Source organism: Sinocyclocheilus grahami, unplaced genomic scaffold, assembly GCF_001515645.1.
Source record: "Sinocyclocheilus grahami isolate Dianchi unplaced genomic scaffold, SAMN03320097.WGS_v1.1 scaffold314.1, whole genome shotgun sequence".
Taxonomy (NCBI): domain Eukaryota; kingdom Metazoa; phylum Chordata; class Actinopteri; order Cypriniformes; family Cyprinidae; genus Sinocyclocheilus; species Sinocyclocheilus grahami.
In genome coordinates this window covers 540,777-556,389 of record NW_015505493.1, presented here as the reverse complement: position 1 = coordinate 556,389, position 15,613 = coordinate 540,777, and the positions used below count along the sequence as shown (strand labels likewise).

Below are 15,613 nucleotides of genomic sequence, written 5' to 3'. Positions count from 1 at the left end.
GACGAAATTCTGGCAGTGTCAGAAGATTTGGCGCACAGTCTTGCAGTGTGACTTCTCCTACGACGAACGTCAGACTGTCTTCGTTTTCTCAAGAAAAATCCTGATCAGAATTAATGCTAGTGTTTTCTTCATATTGAAGGGTCGTTCCAAACCGAAGTGCTCAAAACTGGCCACTTCAAAGGGCCCTTCGGAATGAAGGATTTCGAAGGGAACAACTGATGGACACTTCGACCCCCATGATTCTTTGCGCAGATGCATGATGATGGCGCCTCCATATGGACACGGGGTGATGACGCAGAAGGGCACTTCAAGAAACCCCTACACCCTTCAATCCTTCGAAGCTTTCACTCCGGAGCGTAACCCCTTTGAAGGGATTAGGGCCCTAGAGCCCTTCCGAATGGAACGCAGGGAAACTCTGCAGGGACACTGGCCCTCCAGGACAGAGTTTGCCCATGCCTGGACTAAAGCATTTAGTTTCTGCAGAGCACACTGCCTGATAAACTCCTTGTCCATCTGAAAGACACCACGGCCTCTGATTAGTACGCTGAAATATCAGTGTTTATTCCCTCAGGCTGGAGTTCCCTTTCTGATGCCGTAGCCGTACTCAGCGGAAGCATTAATTACATCGGCTTATCAGATGCGGCTACATTGTGTGCAGCTGCTCTCTACCTATTGATTTTCCAAGACTGCTGTGAAGTCATAATGTCATAATGTCAGTATCTTGCCATATTGATAAGGTTAATTACCCGTTCTTTTTTCATGGTAAACAACGGTACAAAAAATCCGTAAATTTACAGTTAAATACCGTAATTTCATTAACTGATATAATGTTAATATACCAACCTATTGAAGTACTGAAATCTGTTTTGCACCTTTGCAATACACTGATAACCACCAAATGCAGGTGGTGATGAGAAAGTCACATGATGAACCAAAGCCCATCACAAGCAGCTTTTAGATCATAACATATATAGAAGGTGCACAGTGTCATTCACACATGAAACTGAAATAATGCAATAAACATTCATTTAACAACATTAGGTGTAACACACAACCCTAATATACAAAACTGATAAGAAAAAAACTAAGAAGAAACATAGTTATTTCAACAAAAAATCATCAGATTTGAAATGTAACGGAGGGAATTCTGGGAATATCAATTTACGGTTATTCACTGTAAATTATACGGTCTTTTTCACTTCCAAAAACAGTATACTACCGTAAAATTAATGTCCAATACATGTAATGTCCAATACAATTTTTCACCGTATATAGTAGGGGAATTTACCGTTTATCATTTAACAGGTTTTTACTGTAGCATTTTTACTGTAGCATTTTTACAGTCTTTTACCGTTAAATTCATTTTTAGTCATTTTTTACAGTGAAAAAGATACCACCATTTTCACATTAAAGTAAATGACTGTTGACATTTATAAATGGATGTTTATGGGTATGAGTATGTTTACCGTGGAGTAAATTATTTCCCAAAAATACTGTAGCATTTTTACTGTAGCATTTTTACAGTCTTTTACCGTTAAATTCACTGTCATTTTTTACAGTGAAAAAGATACCACCATTTTCGCATTAAAGTAAATGACTGTTGACATTTATAAATGGATGTTTATGGGTATGAGTATGTTTACCGTGGAGTAAATTATTTCCCAAAAATTTCAGGGTATAAAAGCTGGAAATGTTTTTGTTTAGGTCTACTGACTCATTTGTAAGGCTTTGGATGTATTTTTTCAGTATAAAAGCACAACATTTCAAAAACATTTCAGCTGTTCGGAAACAACAGCCAGACGCAGGATGTCAGGGCTGTTTTATTTCATAATGATAACTGAAAATCCAACATGTGTTCTGTAATCATCGCACATAAGAGGCTCTTTATGTGTTGTATGTTAAGAGTCAGGCACAACATGTACTCTCTAAATGGCAAATTACTCCGATGCTACATGTTTTACATTATGTTGCCTTCCATATATTGATCCAACAGGCATAACTTTGTGTGTTAAAACTGCTGGGCAAACTAAATACTGTTGGGGAAACGTGTTTGGGAGTGTGTAGGTGGTGTTGTAGGAATGGGTGGGGAAATGAGTGGATGTATGACGGGAGAGATGAATGCTGATAAACTTGCTGTGTGAGTCATACTTTAATCACTTAGCTTGAAGCTGAGTCACATTTTTCCCATGGTGCTCCTGGGTCACAGAGACCCCAAGTTGCCCAATAAGTGAGACGGTAGCCTACATAAGCCAATAACCCCCCCCCCCCCCCCCCCCCACCAAACACAATAAATCATCTCTTGCCACTTGTTTTAATTAATCTTATCTGACACTCTGCCCCATCCATTAACCTAAAGCTATTGCACTTTACTGACACTGTAGTGTAAATAAAGAGCTTCATAAGAATTACAGACATGTGGTACCTTAACGTTTTTGGGGTTTCCTCTTATCCCCATCCATCTTTTTTATGGTCCTGTAATAAAAGATTGGAACAAGACTGAGTAAATGAAGTTTTATTTTTGGGTTAACTAAACCTTAAAAATGCACTTGCAAGTAGGTTTTCATTTATGTTTTGGTGGTTGATTCATATTAGAATCCATGCACAAGCGGATTTGTTATGCATTAATAATTTATTCTGAAATCAAAAGTGTTTGATAATAGGGCAAAAAGTCCATTAAGTTTTTTTTTCTTCTTCACAAAACAGTGAAAAATTAAACCTATTTTTAAAATAAAACTGCTTTTGTTATTCATCAGAAAAAGTGAGTGGTCGATTAAATAAATTCAGTTTTTATGTTAAAGTTTATTCTAAATAACTGCAAGGAAAATCCTACATATATCATTTCCAATGTAGTGTGAAAACTACAGGGAAATCCTACATGTAATATATGGTGACTCACTTCTGACTTTGGTGATTAACAATTGCTCATGCTAATGTTACTTTTCAATCACCATATAGGATGAATCACATATTCATTTAGTTAATGTGCATTATATGTGTTTCCATCTCACCTGTCTGTTTTGACTGCAGTCTGGTTTTCTTGATGTTCTTCTTTGATTAATCCTCTTAATTTCACTCCTACCTCATTCCTCTCCTGTCCCTCTTGCCGAATAAATTATCTCTTTAACCTGTGCGAAAGCTCTCATTATATTTATTTCAGGCCTCCTGAAGCTACTCAGTCATCGAGTCCCAATCCTCCAAAACTCCAGCAATAACCCTCTTGTAAGAGATATTCACTGATTATTTATTCACTTTGATATTTAGCCGATATTTCCCAGTGGCGCTATGCTGTTAAATAGCATTTATGTGTTTTATGAATTGATAAAAACATTTATGAATAATTTTTTTTTTTTTTAATTAAGTAACTTGTTATTTCCTGGTTCTGTTATGTCAGATGTATACACAGTGATTATGTGGCTGTGGGTGACCAGACATGGTGTGTGTGTGTGTGTGTGTGTGTGTGTGTGTGTGTGTGGCATTATATTTTTCTGGAAACCTTACAAATCAAACAGTAACAATCAAAAAGAAGCTTTTGAAGATCAGTTAGTTTGAGATCATTTAATATCTCAAACAGTGATTTTTAAAACCAATCATTCATTGTTGATATATATATACAAAAATGTATTTGAAATGCATTTATTTCATGCTAAGTATACTGCAAATGCATTTACATATTATGTATTAATAAAAATACCCTGCAGTTGTAATTTTGCTATTCTAAACGGGTATACTTAAAGTCTGCTAAATTGGACGAACTAATTTTGTGCCTAATGCACTTTAACTGTGCAGAAGTAGCTGAAGTATATTTGATTGTGCTAAAGTGGAACTATTGCGAGTGTACTTTAGGTACACTTTAAATATCTTGCATTTAAAAAACGAGATTATTAAAAAACCATACAATCCTCATCAATAGTGACATTTTAGGTTAATTAATAAGAATTGTTGAGAAATGTGCATTGTGCACAAGTAGTACTCCAAAGAAAGTTTAAGTCTCAAGCGATATGTCAGTAAATATATTAATAGATTTGAACTACACGTAGTATGAAATAAATGTATTTTAAATATATAACTTTTTTACTAGGGTATATATAAAAGTGTACTTGTATAAATGTAAAAATCTGCACAGTTCAGTTCATTCCACTTAATCACACTGGATTAAATTACTGATGAGGATAAAATGTTTTATATATGTATAAAGATCAAGTAGAAATTATGACCTTTATTGTGACAAATTAAATGGATGGAATACATAAATATCGCAACAGGTATTAAAAAACAACTGTTGCTGTCCACCACTGCGACTTCTGTCTTTATCTTGTCTTTAGATTGACTTTTTACTGATTTCATGTTTGAAAATAATTTTGATCTTTATTGAAGGCTTAGAACTCTTGTCTGTGGTTCAAAATGTGCTGCATTAGTGTGTCAGTAGATAATAAGCAGGAATGCGTCATTGTGATGCATTAGCTAAGAGCTTACTGCATATACGTGGGGCAGTGGATTCTGTTAAAGTGCCTTGTTAGGTTGAATCTAATTAGCACAATAAAAAATGCTGGATGTTTCCCATTAAACCTGCAAAATGAGAAACAGTATTACGCATATGATTCATTTTGTGAATAATCATTACACCACAAGGATTAAAATGATCATCTGCTTGATCATCTGCAGTATAGGAATAAAGAATTCGCTCTATACACCAAGAGCAATATCACCAAATTAGATTCAGTCGCGTAACTGATAATTATGATGTCACTGAGAGGAATTATTGTGAGAATATTATTGCACAGTGGAGTCAGTTTTGACAGCAGTGATGTCACAAGAATTTGAATAATATTATAACAATGTAAGAAATCCAGAAATGCCAGGACAGATGCTGACAGATTAGTAGCCTTGACAACTATTTGACTCATTTATTAATACACAGATAAAATTATACCATCAGCACTGATTGTTAAATGTCATAAGAGATGCAAGTTTATAACAACAGATTTGACCTTTTCTCTTTTTTGGGGGGGTCTTTACTATTGTTTGTTATTGTGGTTGTTTTTGACTAGTTACAGCCGACTGATCTCACTTTTTCCAGGTCTTAAACAGGTCCCATAAATCATTCTCAGAAAACACCTTTTGACAGTAATGGTTCAAAAAGGAAAGCCAGATTGAGAGACCTATACAACAGATCAATAAACAAACTCAGTTAAATTGGAGCTTATTCCACTGAGGCAAGAAGTCAAAATCACCAAAAACAAGAAAATCGATAAGCAGAGGTAATTAATTTCCGACCTGTACAACTAAACCTCACAAAGATTACAGCTGTCAAGGCTTCCAGATTGATTTCACTGGCCAAATAATTATGACCAATGGAGACTTTGGAATCATTATAAGTGGACAAAACTAGAGTATGCTTTGTAGAATTCAATGTGTCAACAACATGATTTTTTTCCATGCAAAATTCATACAACACTAAACATTATTATTGGAATATATGTAATAATGATTTCTGCATGGATTGCAGGTGATCCAGTGCTCTTGAATCCTTCAATAGGGCATGAGCAGTTACTAACCCAGGTGTGTATGATTTACTGTCAATAAACGTACTTATGAGCTCTTTCATTTTTACCATATAGATTAACTCTCCCAATAAATCCCTATCTATACTGCCTCTAGTTATATACAAATTTGCTCAGAGACAAAAGTTTATTATAAATGACTTATATTTGTTCAGTTTCAATACCTGTTAACTTTACTCTCTAAGGTGATGATTACGTCTGTGCTTTGTTTACATGTGCTAACTGTGTGCACGTGAGAAATTAAGGGTAAACCCGGGGATCTAGAGGCTGGGATATGAAAGCACGGTTTAATGCATGTTTATGGCCATGGGCTGAAATGAACAGCGCAACACATAAATGATATGTGATTCATTTTGAGTTTGCTCTTTGAATCTTCATTTATGCAAGCCCTAAAATTACAACTGAATTTCTCTTTTGTTGTAGATAACTGAACTGTGCTCGTTCTACCTCTCTGCAGACCCATCCTTTAGAGTGAGTAATGCAGCGTTGTTGCCATTTGCAATACAGCTACTGTGTATTATTGAGGAACCAAACCGAGAGTGGATTATGGCATAACTGTAAAAGAGAAATATAGAGAAACTTTGTGCTAACAGATGGCTAACTGCTCTGTGAATCCCAGTGAACCAAGTGAATTGTGCTTTTCTATAACAATTAATTTCAATAATTTAACACCATCAACAATTTCAGTACAAGGCAGACTCATTTGGCTCAGCCACAAATGTTTAACACTCATATTGTGTTCTGGACGTATTGAACCGTTACAATTTTAGTTCATTCAATCTTTTTGTCAACTTGTTTTCTTTTGATTAGATTTGCATTTCTCTTGGAACTGACTGGTCATAGGCCTCAGAGATCTGAGCTGAGTTTTTGAGAGCCCAAGTCAAGTCACCTTTATTTATATAGTGCTTTACACAATAGAGATTGTTTCAAGGCAGATTTACAGTTTTAAATGGGGAAGTAACAGAATCAGTGATTCTAACTTCACCAAATATAAGACCAATTCAAATTCTGCTGTAAAGCAGCTGTGGCAAGAAATTATTGACATTAATTCAGTTCCAGTCAGCTCATTTGTTGATTCAGTTCAGTTGAACTGTTAAAGTTCAATAATTTAAAATAAGTTCAGTTCAGCATTAAACAGCTCAAATGAAGACAGTATTGTTATTCAGCTCAAGTCAATTCCATGTTGATTCATCTCAGTTCAATAACAGTGTTGATGTTGCAAAACTCATCAATAATAAACTCATTTGAAGCTATAAAGCGGCTCTACAGAGATCTGATCCATAAAACGAAAAGAAGTTAAAATGAAAGAAAACAAGCTGGCAAAAAGATTGAATCCAGAATTTGGTAATAATATAGCATAATGGCCTTCCGATTTACAAGCATTTAAAAAAAAAAAATGCTGATAATTTTTTTCCCGGAACAGTGAATTATTTAAGGATTATAAGCACAGTAAAAGGCTTAAACTTTCCATTTCCATTTCTTTTAACCTTTGCCAGACATCTGATGTCCTGGAGGACCTGTGTTTCCTAATGCTGGGATCACTGCAAAAATCGGAGGTGAATATTATTCATGCCCACATACAATCAGCACACGCAGAAGATTTCACAAATATTCTACACATCATCGCCAACCTTTGCGTATTTGTTTATTAAATAGTTGTGCAAAAATCTGTCTGGGTCTAGTTATCCATATAGTAATGCATCGATTAATGAAAAGACGATTCATTTTTCTGTTTTTTTTTTGTACATGCAGGAGATCACAGCTCGAGAGACCAGCAAAAGGGTGAGTGTATGACATTTGCAGTCTTAATTTGAGGTCGTATCAGACACATTCAGTGCAATGACAATTCAGTGACACCATAACATCAGCATCCTTTTATCTTTGTCTATTCATGTATGTTTGATTGTAATTGTATGTTTTTTTTATACGGATAATGTCTTTTTTTTATGGATATTGTTTTTTTTTCATTCTATGAATGTTTTTCATGTTTTTGTCTTATTGATTTTTGGTGTTTGTGTAACTTCTGTTTGGGTTTTGTATTTGTGTGTCTATACATGTATGTGTAGTTTTTATTTCATTACACTAAACCGAACGGTGCAGGATTGTCAGATGGGACGGTAGGTTACCTCACGGGTTGTTTAAGTGTATGTTGCTTTTAACACTCAGCCACTGTTGCTACGCTGCACTGTCTTCAATAACACACCCAACTGCATATCCTAATTAGGGATATAATACTCATTAATTAAAGCTCAAGTGAATGAAATAAATGGTATTTTAGGCCACTGCACATTTCCCTTTTGGGCCAAGGTAATGGAAAATCAAAATGCAATATAGCCACATTCTTAGGAAACTGGATATAAAGGATAATGTAAGTAACTGCAAAATAAATAAATAAAATAAAATAAAATAAATATGTGGATATAAAATATTAATTTTACTTGAAATTATTTGATCATTTTACCTGTATATTATCTTAATGTTTCCACTAAGTCTAATAGCAAAAATAGCAGACCACTAAATGCATCTTTAGTATTCAGATTATTTCAGATAATTATCAGATTATCATCATACAGTATTTAAAATTATCTACTCTTCAGTTCCCATTGCATGCATGTAACCTCTGATATCCTTTGATTCCTCCTTGACAGCATTCACACTTATGACAGAAACAGAAAATAATTACATTGATTTTATAAATTACTTTCTTCCCTAAATATAACCTAAATGTTATCATTTGCACTAGATATTCCCTTGAAATATTAGATTTTTTTTTTTTTGTGAATTAATATCAGAATTTTGGCAGCAACGCAAAACAGAATAGAACCTAATTTTAATTTTAATTCCAAATTGAATTGACATGCCATTTTGTGTTGATGCAGTCAGAGGAAGTGTTCAGTGTCTTTTCCTCCCAACTGTCCATTCCTTGCATGTTAACCACATTTCTTCTTTAAACGTGTATCATACAGACATTTATTGATTCATTTTACATTTTAAAATATTTCTATGCCAGTTGAGATTCGTTTCAAATATGCAGCCAAATGTACTGCATATTTGTAACAAATTGCTATATGTTGCTTTTAAACACTCCCTCACATTGTATGTTGTCATGTGCTCTGGCATGGCCTGCATGTGACTGCGTTTTTACTGAACATCAATGCACCGTGTGTGCAAAATGAACACTGAGTCGCACTGAGGACAGACACGTGTGTATTAAATGAATCCTCTCTGCGACCCCTGGCCAGTCGCCAGGAACAGATGTTCATGGTTTTCATATCTCTCCATGTCTGTCTTCATGATATCTCTCTATATATGTGTATGTGTCAGTCTACTGTGTTGCACCCTCTTCTGGAGCTCATACCCCAGCTTGCCAGAAGAAGAAGCAGGAGAATGAAATTAAATGTATGTATCCTGCATGCTTACCTTCATTCAGACTACATTAGCGCTGTGAGTATGACACCCTGAGAACAACTAAAATAACTACTAAAGCAATATTTAGTTTGGGTAAGTGACTAAATACTGTATGTCCAGGGTTGGTATTCAAAATTCAAGTTTAGGACATTTAGCTGTACTAAACATAAGAAATAATTCATATTTTGTCACCTAATTATGTAATTGATCAACAATTCTGTGTTTTTCTGTCAATATGGGGTGCTGTGTGTACATTAATGAGGGAAAAAAATTAACTTAAATGATTTTAGCAAATGGCTGCAATATAACAAAGAGTGAAAAATTTAAGGGGGTCTGAATACTTTCCGTACCCACTGTAAAAAAGGAAATTTACTTTTGGTACTTAAGTACTTTTAAAAGCAAGTACTTCTGTACTTTTACTTAAGTAAAAATCTGTCTTTACAACTTTTACTTGTAATGGAGTAATATTTGACCAGCGGTATCTATACTTTCACTCAAGTAATGGAGTTGAGTACTTTGTCCGCCTCTGCTAATGAGTTTTCAAGAGTTTTTCCATGGTCTTGGAAATAAATAGAGTCCATTGCCGTTAAATATTACAGCACTTATATGTAGCTTTGTGTATTTTTGGAGCCCCCTACAGTGATGCAAGTGGATTTCGCTGTCATAATTACAGTGCATAGCTGCACATGTGCGTTTGTTGCTGCCGTAAAGCAATTCATCCTTTTTTCGCAGAATTCCATACCTGCTCATCAAACTAAATGTCATTCGCACATTAAAAAATAAATACGAGCTCACGTTGTGTCAATCACATTTACACACTGCCTCCGAAACTTTCGTCCATCATAAAAAAAATCAGATCCGGTTCGATTTTCTGCATTTTCGCATCCGTAGCAAGCATTTTGATAGGAATGGATGTCGAATACGAAAAAAAACAACCGAAAAACGCATACGAAAATTTTGGATTCAGTGTGCAAGGACCTTTACTCCCAGAAGAGATTATTGGGGAGCGTGTGGTAAAAAATAAACAAGCTATTCGCCATCTTAGAAGTCAGTGTACCACCAGTATTACTTTAAAACTGATAGCCTATTTAAAGGTTAAAAAAATACATACAGTTGACGTGGTGATTGCATGAATAGTTGACCAAAAACAACTTAAATTTAGATGGACGTTCATGTGTCTGTTCTTCTCAGTCCTCTGTGATGCTTGATGAAATGCCATATGCTGTTTGATAATATCTCATCATGATTTAGCTCTAGGGCTTCTTTTCTGACCATCAGTAATTGTTGATTTAATTAAGTGTTAAGTGTTAATTATTAAAGTACTAAGTGTTAATTATTATTAAAACAGACAGATTTGTGTGTATCTGTGTTTATACACCACTACTGGACAACCTATCTCTCTTTCTCTGGTTGATGCTGGAAATAAGGTTGTCTTATTCACTAATTAATTATTCATTTTTGAATTACATATGGTACCATTCAAAACTTTGAGGTTGATAAGATTTGTGTGAAAGAAGTTTCTTATTCCCACCAAGGCTTCATTTATTTAATTAAAAATAAATAAAAATAGCAATATTGTGAAATAGTATTACAATTTTAAATGCCTGTTTTCTATTTGAATATATTTTAAAATGTAATTTATTCCTATGGTGATATTTGCAGCTGATATTACTCCAGTCTTCAGTGTCACCTGATCCTTCAGAAATCATTCTGATTTGCTGCTCAAGAAAGATTTCTTCTTCTTCTTCTTCTCATTGTTAAAAACGGTTGTGCTGCTTAATATTTTTTGTGGAAACCGTGATAATATTTTTTTTAGGATTTTTTGATGGACAGAAAGTTCAAACGAACATTTTTTTGAAAAAAAAAAAATCTTTTGTAACATTATAAATGTCTTGATCATTTTAATGAAAAATAAGTGTTAATTTATCGCTGCTCCCCAAATATTTTTTAAAATGATAATAAAAATGATATATTAATTTATGCACTATATATTTCTTGTATAGAGAGTATACTACATTTAATTTAAATTTAATATTTATTAATTTACTATAATTCCCAATGTAAGAAGGCTATTTTTAATATGTACCTTTTATTTTTTTGTTGTATTTACAAGTATTAATTTCTGTATTATGTAAGCCGTGCTTGTGCACACACAAGGATGCATGAGTTTGAGTCCATCTAATTGTATGTGCAGGATGTGAAATGGCTCAACCTTAGATTAATTGCTCCCCTCCATTTGAGAGGTAATTGTACGCTAAAAGTGTTCTTGTGCTATAAGGGTAAAAGACAAAACTGAACAAGAGTACATGACTGCCTCACTCTCACACAGGAAATGGTCCTGATGGATATTGTTGGGTAGATAAAGCTTTTTAACCCCTAACAACACTGCCGTCATCAAACCTTTGATTCATCTGAAGACCTCTGATGACTGAGTTAGTCAAAGTTGTGTACACAAAGTTTGGTAGCAACGTCAGAAAGTGTGGTGTGATAACAATTCCTTCTGTGCACAGGATGACCTTCAGGGGCCCGGACGGATCCAGAGCAGAGGATACTTCCTTTATCGGGTAGGTTATAATATGAATGACTACTGTTTATTGTTCAGCACAACATGGAAATTGAATGATCTTCTTTACATTAGTAGAAAAGCAATGTACAGTGCTGTAACCATCATAGGCATTGAGGGGGGTAGTTTTCCATAATATTCAGATTAGTTAAAAATAAAAAATACCAATTAATTCAAAATAGAAATATGTATTTTTCAGAATTGTTAAATTATGACTTTTGGTTCCTTCCAATCCTACATGATATTTACATACTAACTTGTTTTGTTCATTGTTCATGCATTTTAGTAAAATTTTATGTTTAATTTATTTATTATCTCTTAGTTTTTTAATACTTTACATATTTCAGTTAGGTGGCAAAGCAACATATTTAGTTTTCATTTAAGTTTTGAAGTTTACAGGTGCATCTCAATAAATTAGAATGTCGTGGAAAAGTTCATTTATTTCAGTAATTCAACTCAAATTGTGAAAGTCGTGTATTAAATAAATTCAATGCACACAGACTGAAGTAGTTTAAGTCTTTGGTTTTTTTAATTGTGATGATTTTGGCTCACATTTAACAAAAACCCACCAATTCACTATCTCAACAAATTAGAATACGGTGACCTGAGCTAATCAACTCAAAACACCTGCAAAGGTTTCCTGAGCCTCCAAAATGGTCTCTCAGTTTCACAATCATGGGGAAGACTGCTGATCTGACAGTTGTCCAGAAGACAATCATTGACATCCTTCACAAGGAGGGTAAGCCACAAACATTCATTGCCAAAGAAGCTGGCTGTTCACAGAGTGCTGTATCCAAGCATGTTAACAGAAAGTTGAGTGGAAGGAAAAAGTGTGGAAGAAAAAGATGCACAACCAACCGAGAGAACCACAGCCTTATGAGGATTGTCAAGCAAAATCTATTCAAGAATTTGAGTGAACTTCACAAGGAATGGACTGAGGCTGGGGTAAAGGCATCAAGAGCCACCACACACAGACGTGTCAAGGAATTTCACTAAAAATTCACTAAAAATGTTTTTTTTATTGGTCTTATGAAGTATTCTAATTTGTTGAGATAGTGAATTGGTGGGTTTTTGTTAAATGTGAGCCAAAATCATCACAATTAAAAGAACCAAAGACTTAAACTACTTCAGTCTGTGTGCACTGAATTTATTTAATACACGAGTTTCACAATCTTGAGTTGAATTACTGAAATAAATGAACTTTTCCACGACCTTCTAATTTATTGAGATGTACCTGTAAATGCTTACTTAATGTTGTATTTTATGTCACCTTTATTTTAATTATGAAAATGACTAATAGTTTTATTTTTAGTTGACCTACAGTATTTCACATTTTAAAGATACTATTTTTTCTTATTACTCGAAAAAACACTTTTCTGTAAGTATTTTTCTCTGTTCTTTTCTGCAGCCACGAAATGGAAGAAGATCTGATGAGTATGTGTAAAACAATAAGAATTGAAAAATCAGGTATTTTTTTTTATTTTACAAATGAGAAAAATCAGTTTAAGCCATACTTTTTTTCAATGCGTTTCTTACATGTGCACTGGGTCTAGAGTCACTTTAATCTCACAGGGCAAAAATACAGAAACTCGTGTACATTAAACCTGTGAAAAACAAATTTTTTTAATACTAGTGAATCTGTTAAAGTCTTTAAAAAAAACATTTTTGATGAATATTTTCAGCAGCACCAGACCCCGTCCTGCAGGTGTCCTGATCCAGAGCCAGTCAACCTTGAAACGTCACGTTACACCCCTCTATTGAATTGTGATGTTGAATGTACAGACAGAATCCAAATAAAGTCTATTATCTGTTCAAACATTCCTGTTTGTGTAACTGTGCCATGTCTTTTGAATTAAAAGCATTATCAAATATTTCTTCATTGTGGCAGTGTGATTTTGACCAAACTCACTGTGTTTTACTGTATATTGGAATGCTACCAAAGAACAACGAAATAAAACTTTTTCCCTCTCCATTTATTTATTGACAGCACTAGTGCGACTCTGGTTCATTCTCTCTTTCTCTTGATGAATGTGTGTTTTTGTTATCCCGCTATCTACAACGATTAGTCAAAAAGCATTCATCAAACTTCACTTCCGATCACTGCCATTTTAATTGGATTTGTACATCTAAACAGCATGTTTCATGAACTGCATCCTTTCTGATAAACATCTCTTTATCGGTTTAGTAAAATCTTGCTTATGGTCTATTGTTGTCATAAACACATATATTTATTAAGCTGTTGTCATACTGTGAGGATGAACTGGGGCCTGAAATAACAAAGTAGGTTACGTCATGGATCGTGACTGCATTTCCTTTAAGAAACGTGACACAAACTAAGAGTGGGAACATGAGGAAGATCTCCGCTTCTAGACAGACAGACCCAGAGGGTACGACTCAAAACACATTAGTCCTGTAGTGGGTGTTTTGTAGGGGACTGAGTGTGAAAAAGGAAGCTTCGGGGCTGTGAAAAGACGTCGAACGCAATCAATCCAAAGGTATGAGAGGAGTACACAAATGAAACACACACTGGACCTGTTCAAGCTTATCTTGTTATCATCTAATTTGGGTTAGAAACACAAACATTGCTGGTTAGTTGTAAATTGAAGTGACCCAGGACCCTGGAACTCTGATTACTTTATTCTTCTGAAACTTAATACATTTTTATAATAGAAGCATAATTAGCTTAATTTAAAAACGTAATACCAAAAGAATCATCTTCTCTTTCATCCTTCGTTTTAGTTGTTTTATTTGCAATATTTGCAGTTTTAACTCACACATGCACAACCAAAATTATGAAGAAAACTATCATTTTTTAAGTTAACTGTACACTGAAAAAAATGATTAACTGAATTTACTAAATGTTTTTTTAAGGTAAGTGGTTGCAACTAGTGCTGTTTTTTTTTTTTGCATAATATGTGTGTGTACTGTGTGTATTTATTATGTATCTACACTCTAAAAAATGCTGGGTTGTTTCAACCCAATGTTGGGTCAAACATGGACTAACACAACTGTTGGGTTAAAAAGCTCATTTAAAAATGTAAGCAAAATTTAACCCAACAGTTGGGTTAGTCCATATTTGACCCAACATTGGGTTAGAATCCAAATAAAGTCTATTATCTGTTCAAACATTCCTGTTTGTGTAACTGTGCCATGTCTTTTGAATTAAAAGCATTATCAAATATTTCTTCATTGTGGCAGTGTGATTTTGACCAAACTCACTGTGTTTTACTGTATATTGGAATGCTACCAAAGAACAACGAAATAAAACTTTTTCCCTCTCCATTTATTTATTGACAGCACTAGTGCGACTCTGGTTCATTCTCTCTTTCTCTTGATGAATGTGTGTTTTTGTTATCCCGCTATCTACAACGATTAGTCAAAAAGCATTCATCAAACTTCACTTCCGATCACTGCCATTTTAATTGGATTTGTACATCTAAACAGCATGTTTCATGAACTGCATCCTTTCTGATAAACATCTCTTTATCGGTTTAGTAAAATCTTGCTTATGGTCTATTGTTGTCATAAACACATATATTTATTAAGCTGTTGTCATACTGTGAGGATGAACTGGGGCCTGAAATAACAAAGTAGGTTACGTCATGGATCGTGACTGCATTTCCTTTAAGAAACGTGACACAAACTAAGAGTGGGAACATGAGGAAGATCTCCGCTTCTAGACAGACAGACCCAGAGGGTACGACTCAAAACACATTAGTCCTGTAGTGGGTGTTTTGTAGGGGACTGAGTGTGAAAAAGGAAGCTTCGGGGCTGTGAAAAGACGTCGAACGCAATCAATCCAAAGGTATGAGAGGAGTACACAAATGAAACACACACTGGACCTGTTCAAGCTTATCTTGTTATCATCTAATTTGGGTTAGAAACACAAACATTGCTGGTTAGTTGTAAATTGAAGTGACCCAGGACCCTGGAACTCTGATTACTTTATTCTTCTGAAACTTAATACATTTTTATAATAGAAGCATAATTAGCTTAATTTAAAAACGTAATACCAAAAGAATCATCTTCTCTTTCATCCTTCGTTTTAGTTGTTTTATTTGCAATATTTGCAGTTTTAACT

General features: G+C 34.4%; 1 protein-coding gene across 1 annotated transcript; it reads left to right on the top strand.

The window, feature by feature from the left end:
* Positions 1-262: 262 nt before the first annotated feature.
* On the top strand, positions 263-13,331 carry LOC107601895 (neuromedin-U-like). Its single transcript, XM_016294246.1, has 9 exons — positions 263-356; positions 5,507-5,559; positions 5,985-6,032; positions 7,058-7,117; positions 7,314-7,343; positions 8,886-8,960; positions 11,480-11,533; positions 12,941-12,999; positions 13,215-13,331. Exons 1-8 carry the CDS (start codon positions 263-265, stop codon positions 12,974-12,976), a joined length of 450 nt encoding a protein of 149 aa, XP_016149732.1. The 3' UTR covers positions 12,977-12,999; positions 13,215-13,331.
* The last annotated feature ends 2,282 nt before the right edge of the window (positions 13,332-15,613 follow it).